Below are 9475 nucleotides of genomic sequence, written 5' to 3' on the forward strand. Positions count from 1 at the left end.
GTTTGTTTCTTATTTTCTGCTCAAAATATAAAAAAAGAAAGGGGTCTTACCTCTGTCGTCAAGGAAGCCGGATTGTTGCCATCTCCGCATGATCGAGGCGTCGGCCTGCACAAAGGAAGGCGGTGCAAAAGGAAGGGTTAAAAGGAACCCTAGCAGAGCCTTTTTCTTAAAAAATGAAACAAAATGATTTTATTTTTTTTTCTTTTTTCCAGATTTGTTTTATTTAAAGCAAGACGAAACGGCGCTATTTTACCTAGGCAGATCCGCACGGTGACCCGACCCAGAGGGGAGGATCCGGGCGTTCTGACTTTAAATGGGGATATTGCCTTTTTAGTCCCCCTCTTGTGGCGCGCATTTTGATTTGGCCCTTTCTGGTGTTTTCCATCTTTAAATTTGGCCCTTAAACACTGTTTATTTTTCAATTGGATCCTTAATCGGTTTTTTTAGTTCTTTTATATTATTTGACATTGTATTATTATATTATTTACTATCATTATTATTATTATATTTTCTATACATATACATGCGCATATTTTATATATAATATATATGCATATATATATATATATATATATATATATATATATATATATATATATATTAAGCCTTTATAAACGCATGCATGTATTTTACATATGCTTTATATTTTTATTTTTTTCCTTATCTTTTAACTTTTATATATTTTATATATTAAAGATATATACATTTCTTTTATGTTGTAAATATATATACATATACACATTTTATATTTTTATTTTACTTTCAAAATTTTCATGGGTACATGTACATGTATTTTTATAAAATATGCATACATATTTTAGAGATATTTATAAGTTTTTGCTTTACATGTTTCTTTTTTCACATATGTATCCTTGTATATATGTGTTAAATATATGCGTATACGTATTTTCAAATTTACTTGTATATTGTACTTGTATATATATTTTGTAAATACATATTCATATATGTTTTAAATTAAAGTTTTTATGGTACATTAACTTTTAACATACCTTTTGGGAAATATATTTTGGTTTTGTCAAGATATCAAAATCATTTCTCTTGATTCAAAGTTTTTTGAATAAAAGTAATGTTCAAAGTTTGAGATTTTCGAGGAAATTGAGCCCTAACGTATTGGGTTCCGATTTTCTTTGTTAATCTTAAATAACCAAGAATATTCTTTATTCAAAATGCATGAGTATAAAAATCATTTTCGGGAACTTAACTTGTTGTGTCCTAATGTATTGGGTATGACATATTGTTTTCTCAAAATGAAGATTTTCGCATAAAATAAAGCGACATTCAAAGTTCGGGAATTTTAAGAAATTGTACCCTAACGTATTGGGACTCGATTTCTTTACATGACTTGAACAATTGATTATCCTTTTGAGATTTCATCATTTGAGTTGTTTTTAAAAAAAATTTCTTTTTAGCTCTCGACACTAAGACATTAAATAATCAATTTGGTACCAATTTTTGGTGTTACGAGGGTGCTAACCTTTCCTCGTGCTAACTGACTACCGAACCTATTTTCTCAAATTTCGTAGACCAAAAATACGTTTAAGGTGAGCCGATCACACATCAATAAAGGATCGGTGGCGACTCCAGTTTTGATTTTAAGTCGACAACTAGAATTTTTGTTTTCAAAAAGGTGGTTTCGACAATTATTAAATTAAAAATTAAAAATAATATAATATAATATATTTCTTAATTTTTTTTAAAGATAATATGGACGAATTTAAGTAAAATTTTAAATCTATATTTTGGATCAAATCAAATTTGAAGAAACATAAAATATGTTCGTATCATATTTAAATCCGATCCTAACCTGACTCGACTTAATCCATTAACACTTGAACATGGTAGGACTAGTTTTATCTATCTAATTCATTAACTTAAATTTGAAGACTTGGGTTGTTTTTGAAGAGGAGTAGAGAGTATAGAAAGGCAAGCCCAATGGGCTTTGCAAAAACTTATTGGCAAACCCTAAAAGGTCCTTAACGGTAAAAAGGTCTCCCAACGGTCGACAAAGAGGAATTCAAATTCGAACATTTTCCTTTCCAAATACATCCCATTTTCAAACGCATTCTATTTTTCTTTCTTTCTTTCACTCTTGCTCGTTACAGACTTATCCAAGCAAATCTCAGAAGTTTTCTTGGCAACCAAACACACCCAATGGATAATGCTCAGTTAAACGCTTTTCTCCAAAACCCAGAAACCCATTTCCCCGATTTCTCTATTACTAGGGGTTTCGACTCAGAAAAATGCGATCTTGCCTTGAATCTAGATAACCCTACCTCCGCCATGGATGAAGGTGAAGAAGAATCTTTTGCTGATCTAATGCTTTGTGACTCTAATTCAAGGCTGATCCCATCCGGGTTTTCCAAATCTAATTGCACCGGTAAGTAAAATTTCATGATTTTATCTTGTTAAACTCCTAATTATTTAATCAATAATAAAGTACTGTGAAAGAAAGAAATTACAACTCTTTTTTTCCTTGATATGCTTGCCAAAAAAGCAGAAGTTTCTCGTGATTTAATTATATTTGGATTTTTAAAAAAATCTTTTAAAGTACATGTAGTAGCATTCCAGAACTTGTTTGAAATATTACAAAAGAGAAAAGATAAGAAAAGAAAAGAAAAGAGGTGAAGTTTATTCAAACTTTTTGAGTTGCTTTTATTTTATATATGTATATTGCAGATTAATTTAACACTTATGAGTAAATTATGAATTTTGACTTATATTTGTAGTTCTTAATGGTATATGATTCAATCAAGGTAGTAATATTTTTCCTGAAATTTCATACAATTTACAGATGAAATTGTGATGTTTATAAACGCTGGAGGAGAGGCTTTAAATGAAACAGATTCTAGCATGAAATTTCTGGGGGATAATTACTTTGAAGGAGGAAATGTTATGCAGACCAATGAGCCTATAAATGAGGCTGGAGATTGTCCTTTCATTTATTGGTCGGCAAGAATTGGTAGCTTCTCATACCGGTTCAATAATCTTCCTCCGGGAGACTATTTTGTTGATCTTCATTTTGCAGAGATCATTAACACTAATGGACCTAAAGGAATGAGGGTATTCAATGTCTATATGCAAGAAGAGAAGGCAAGTTACTTGTCAAAATCATTCAATTTGTTTTGTGGTTTTTCACTGCCTACAAATGTTGAAATTTTAGTGTCAATATGACAGGTATTGTCAGATTTTGATATCTTCTCAGTTGTTGGAGCCAATAAGCCATTACAAGTTGTTGGTTTGAGGGTATCAGTGAAGGAGGATGGGCTAATTGCTTTGAGGTTTGAAGGAGTTATAGGAAGCCCCATGGTTTGTGGGATTTGTGTAAGGAAAACACAAAATATTCCAGGTACTGGAATTTGTGTTTTAGTTATTTGATTCACCCCTAGATTTAACTTTGGACCATGTTAGAAGAACTGCTTATTTTTGAAACCTTTATTTATGATCTAAAAACAGTTACTCAGGGATTGCAAGAATACCTTAAGTGCAATAACTGTGCTGCTGAAATTGAAGTTTCCTCAGCTCAGGTTAGAGTTTATTTAATATGATTTAATGTTTTCTATGAGAGAAGTTAAGGCTGAACTTCCTGCTTATTTAGACTTTTATTTTGTGCTTGCAGATGAAACTTGTACGAACAAAAGTTACAGATAAGTATGAAAAGAAGATACAAGAGCTCACTACACAGTGCCAGCTCAAGACACATGAATGCCACGAGGCTTGGATGTCATTGACTGCAGCTAATGAGCAGCTGGAGAAGGTTAGGATGGAACTTGACAACAAGATCTTCCTAACACGCACTCTCGGTAACTATCATCAGTTTACTTGTTCTCAGTTTTTAATGACATGAGTAAATGCATTTCTTCTTAGAAACTCTCATTTTTGCTAAATAATTACTTGTTCCTCGTATTTCTGAATGTTTGAAGCATTTGAGTGGAGGAAGATTTGTTGGTATATTGTTTATTAAATTCTGACTTGATCACAAATGCTGACGAAAAAGACTATGCAATGGAGGTTTATTTGGATTATGTTAGGTGCTTAAGTTCTACAATGAGAGGCATAGTAATACTTGCTCCTTTTTAACTAAAGAAATCTTCTCTTGTCAGATGACACTGTGGGGAAACAAGCAGAAAATTTGAAAAATATTACTAGCAGTTATGAACATTATAAGAAGTATTGGGCAGCAGAAGTCAATAATTTACGAGAGAAAATAAAGGTAATGATTCTATCTTTCCAATAATCTTCTATTTCTTAATATTTTCGCTTCCTACTGTTGTTGAGGGATTATCTATTTTAATGCATTTTTTTATTGATGTTTCTGCAGATAATGAAAAATGAACATGCTCAGCTCTCCCATGAAGCACATGCCTGTGCTGAGTCAATACCCGAACTGAATAAAATGGTCACTGGTGTCCAAGCACTCGGTAAGGTCTAATTTAACTTGGTTAAGTGAGTTGGACTTTGCATTTATACATCTGCATAGACTTACAGAATGAGTTTGCAGTTGAGCAGTGTGAGGATCTCAAAGTGAAGTATAGTGAAGAGCAAGCAAAGCGAAAGGAGCTCTATAATCAAATTCAGGAAACAAAAGGCAAGGATTTTTCTCCCTTCTGAGTAGTTTATCAATGCAGTCTATGAAATTTATCATTGAAGAGTACAGGGGAAAACATTTCTTACAGTATTTATTTAATATCAGGTAATATCAGAGTCTTTTGCCGCTGCCGCCCACTTAGTAAAGAGGAGATATCAGCTGGTTCTGCTCAAGTTGTAGATTTTGATGCAGCAAAAGATGGAGACATTGGAATTCTGACAGGTGCCTCCACCAGAAAGACTTTCAAGTTTGATAGAGTGTACACACCCAAAGACAATCAAGGTAACAATTACCCCTATCATTTGATGCACGGCCCTTATATAACCAATTAAAATGCTATAAGATGCTGATTGAGCTAGTGTTTGTTTTGTCATAACAGTTGATGTTTTTGCGGATGCCTTGCCATTGGTGACATCAGTGTTAGATGGCTACAATGTCTGTATTTTCGCTTACGGGCAAACAGGAACAGGGAAGACATTTACAATGGAAGGCACAGACCAGAACAGAGGAGTCAATTATAGAACTCTAGAGCAATTGTTTCATATTGCTAAGGAAAGGAGTGAAACTTTTATGTATAACATTTCTGTTAGCGTTCTTGAAGTTTATAATGAACAAATTAGAGACTTATTATCTACATCACCGACATCAAAGAGGTGAGACAGCTGTACATTTTGTTTCATTTTTAACTACTCACTTTCAAAATATGGTATCCTGAATGGTGTGATTTATGTTGTCTAGGATGAATTTCCTTGAGATATTGAAGCTTAATGCATTCATTTGATTTGGTTGATAGGTTGGAGATAAAGCAATCTGCTGAAGGGTTTCATCATGTTCCAGGCATTGTAGAAGCTCAGGTTGAAAATATAAAGGAAGTTTGGAATGTATTGCAGATTGGAAGCAATTCTAGAGCTGTTGGATCAAACAATGTGAATGAACATAGCAGCCGATCCCACTGGTATCAAGACCCCATTTTTTCTTTTTCAACACTTTAAAATGAACAAGTCTCTTTTATTTTCTGTATCTTTTTTTTCATCTTTTTCTCTTTTACTTTTGTTCAGCATGCTTTGTATAATGGTAAAATCAAAGAACTTGATGACTGGTGAGTGCACCAACAGCAAGCTTTGGCTTGTGGATTTGGCAGGCAGTGAGAGGCTTGCAAAAACTGATGCACAAGGGGAACGACTCAAGGAGGCTCAAAATATCAATAAATCCCTTTCAGCTCTTGGGGATGTTGTGTACGCTTTAGCAACAAAAAGTAGCCATATTCCATACAGGTCCATTGATTGTCTACCTTACTCGACTATATAGCCACTTGCCCTTTCATTCTTGTGCATGACATCTTTCATTTGATTCCAGGAATTCAAAGTTGACACATTTACTTCAAGATTCATTAGGTAAATCTGGGGGAATCTTGTTGTTTACTCAATCTCTGTTTGTTAGTCTTACTGACATTAGTTTTCGAAGCAATCAGTCTACCAATGTTGCAACTAACAGTAGCTAGTATTTATCAGGGGGTGACTCTAAGACTTTGATGTTTGTGCAAATTAGTCCTTCAGAGAGGGACATAAGTGAAACCTTGAGCTCCTTGAATTTTGCAACTCGAGTTCGAGGAGTAGAGTTGGGTCCTGCTAAGAGGCAAGTTGATACAAGTGAGCTCCAGAAGATGAAAACAATGGTAGGTCTAGTTATTAAGTTTTTTGCTTCCATCATTATTATTTTAGTATAAGATTGATCAACTAACTTGACTGCAACTACTTCTAAATTCTTATAAAGCTTGAAAAAGCAAGGCAGGAATCTAGATCCAAAGAGGAGTCTTTAAAGAAACTAGAAGAGAGCTTACAGAATCTAGAGAGTAAGGCCAAAGGTAGAGACCAAGTTTACAGAACACAACAAGAAAAGATTAAAGAACTTGAAGGTCAATTGGAGCTGAAAAATAGCATGCATAACCAATCAGAGAAGCAGCTCTCACAACTTTCAGATAGATTGAAAGGGAAAGAAGAGATTTCCACTGCTTTGCAACTAAAGGTTGCTATCAAAATGAAGTATTATTGACATATTGCAACTTGTTGTTCTTCATAGTCATACTAACTAGAAGCTATTATTTGGTAAAGGTTAAAGAACTGGAGGCCAAGATTAAAGAGCGACACCAATCGGATTCAGCTAGCTACCAGCAAAAGGTTACATTACACAATTTTTTTTATTGTTTTTATGTCTCTGTGTTTTCTAGTTGTTGTATTTGACAGAAAATAGTTTGATTCAAACAGGTTAAAGAACTCGAGAATAAGCTGAAAGAGCAAGTACAAGAATCCGAGTCCCATTCACTTTCTCTTCAACTGAAGGTTGCAAATATTTCAGTACTGTTGGTTCATATTTTATTAGAGGTATAGAAAGCTTAACATGTTATGTTTCTTTTCCAGATCAAGGAGCTTGAGAGAAAGCTAAAAGAGCAAGAACAAAACCCAGATTCCATTTTTCTTCGTCAAAAGGTCATTTACATATCTCTTATTATCTGAAACTGTACCTCTTTGTCCATTCTACCATCCTTGTCTTTGCATGAAGAAATAGGATTGCTAATTAGATAATTTTGTAGCAGATTAAGGAGCTGGAAGATAGATTGAGGGAGCAAGAACAACAATTGCAGTGTGCACTAGCTCGTAGCTTTGCTGATACGATTGCAGCCAGTCCTAGTGAAGGAAAATGGAGAAAAGATGATGAGTCCATGAATGAAGCTGAACCTCATATCCTAAGGAGTTCAAACTCAACCAGTAGCCGTCCCTTGAGCCATGGGTTGAAACAGCCAAGAATCAGTGATTTAGTTCATGAGCCAAGGAAGAAAAGGTACTCTAGAAGTGGTGAAACAGAGAACAATATGGTTATGGCTGCTTCTTTGGCTGATAAAAGGGCAAGAAAATCTGATCCACCTAAGATTGCAAGGGGTGTGAAAACAACAAAACCAGGTAGCTTAGCGGCACAGGGACCCGTGGCTCACAAAAGGGTCATTAATAGAGGTCAAGTCCACGGAGCAATGGAGAGAGATAGTAAGAAAAAGATTTGGTCAAGGTAAGTTGTTCAAGCCTAGACTCCATTCTTTGGAGTAATTATATTGATGTAACTTCTACAGAAACTCTTATTGTATCGAATTTGATTTTTAATCATCAAGAAAATTTTAAGAAAGTTCACAGCTTCTCTTTTTTTTGTAATTTGCAAGGGATTATCAAATTACTCCCTATTATTGTTTAACAGTTTTACGATTTTACAAAATATACTTTTATTAAAATTTAAATTATTTGATTCGAGGAGAGAATTGATCCATTTAGTAGAATTATTAATTTTAGAAGTAATTTTAATTCACCACTGTAAATTGTTTGACTATTTACTAGTACTGTCCACTGCTATTTAGAATGATTAGTTCTTTAGAGTAATTTTACCACAGTAAATTGTTTTGTAACATTGTCCATTCTAAACTATATGAGAAAATAAAGCTAAATTTAACAGAATCAAGGCAATGAAAAAACATGATGAGAATGTAAAGATGAACATGATATAGAAAAATAATTGAAAGTTTTATTGATATTTCCATTCTATGCAAGATTCTTTTCCTATTGAATGAAGCTTTTCTTTGGACTGTTTTTCATTTTATTCTTTAATGAATTGAATTTTTTTTTTGACAACAAGAATTTCATAATTAAAGAAATGTTAAGAAAAGGAAGTATGCAACATAATTAAAATAAATTATATTTTAAAAATCTCGAACCATTAATTTAAAGTGCTAATTTAGAGAATTGAACTTAGATTAAGGAATTCATTTTCCGCATTAAACCAACTAACTCATTTAATGCAACAAAGTCAAGAGAAACAAGCAACAAGCCATGTTGTCAAAATTGTAAAATTTCTGATTAAATTCTTTTTAGTTTTGTTAATTTTGCTGAAATGTTTCTATGATTTTACAAAATTGCTTTTTAAATTTAGCTGATTACAATAAAGTTTTTGTAAATATAAGTTAATTGCTTTTAAAATTATTAATTATAAATTTAGCAAAATTATTGAAATATTGTAAAATATAATTCCGAATTTCATTTATTTTTATAGTGTAACTATTAGGAATGCTTTTATTTTCTAAAATGTGTGATACTTATAGAAATTGGTATTATACGGTACTCATATCTATCATTCATTGTAAAGCAGTATTAAATAATCAATGTTCTATCGTAATAAAAAATTCAGTTCATTTCGATGTTCGTTTCTGTCAATACTAACTCGTACCGATACATATTGACCCATATTAGTTGATACAAAATTTTAATATTTAAAATAGTCTTTTATTCCTTTAAACAATATTTGAAAATACCCAAGGATTGACAATTTAGTGAAGTAATAGCATCCTTGCAATTTGACTCAACCTTAACATTGTCCCACCCTTCCGACTTAAGCCAAGAGAGAGTCCTTCGGATAAGCATCATTTTGTCAATAAGTGGATCGTATAGCACCGGGGAGAAGCCTATCAAACCAGCGACGAAATGCCCTCAGCATCGTGAAGAACCGCACCAAATGTGATTGCAGAGTCTGCCGCAATACATGCTGCATTGACATTGCATTTCAACCCGCTAGGCTTTTTACTTGTTCTAAAAAAACTCAGAAATTATAAAAAAAAATTTAAAATATAAATTCATTTTCAAAAAAAAAAAATACAAAAGTTTCTTATATATTTAGCACCTGAAAAAATTATCATAAAAACTGATAATTAGGCAATTAAACATTTTCTTACTAATAAAAGTTTGGAAACTATATCAAGAAGAGTTAGATGATATAATGAATATTCACTTTTAATTTTAAAGTTTTATATGTCAAAGGTAATGACAATATTATCGC

At 32.7% G+C, this 9475-nt stretch overlaps 1 protein-coding gene across 1 annotated transcript; it reads left to right on the top strand.

Moving 5' to 3' along the window:
- The first annotated feature begins 2056 nt into the window (after positions 1-2056).
- Positions 2057-7780, top strand: LOC105763567 (kinesin-like protein KIN-14R). The gene is made up of 19 exons (XM_012581808.2): positions 2057-2398; positions 2813-3111; positions 3196-3367; positions 3475-3545; positions 3638-3821; positions 4122-4231; positions 4340-4439; positions 4520-4606; positions 4712-4888; positions 4986-5259; positions 5400-5561; positions 5665-5880; positions 5963-6000; positions 6118-6281; positions 6380-6631; positions 6718-6783; positions 6871-6945; positions 7024-7092; positions 7200-7780. The coding sequence occupies exons 1-19, from the start codon at positions 2173-2175 to the stop codon at positions 7668-7670; spliced, it is 3213 nt and encodes a 1070-aa protein (XP_012437262.1). The 5' UTR covers positions 2057-2172; the 3' UTR covers positions 7671-7780.
- Positions 7781-9475: the final 1695 nt, after the last annotated feature.

This window comes from Gossypium raimondii, chromosome 12 (assembly GCF_025698545.1).
Source record: "Gossypium raimondii isolate GPD5lz chromosome 12, ASM2569854v1, whole genome shotgun sequence".
Taxonomy (NCBI): domain Eukaryota; kingdom Viridiplantae; phylum Streptophyta; class Magnoliopsida; order Malvales; family Malvaceae; genus Gossypium; species Gossypium raimondii.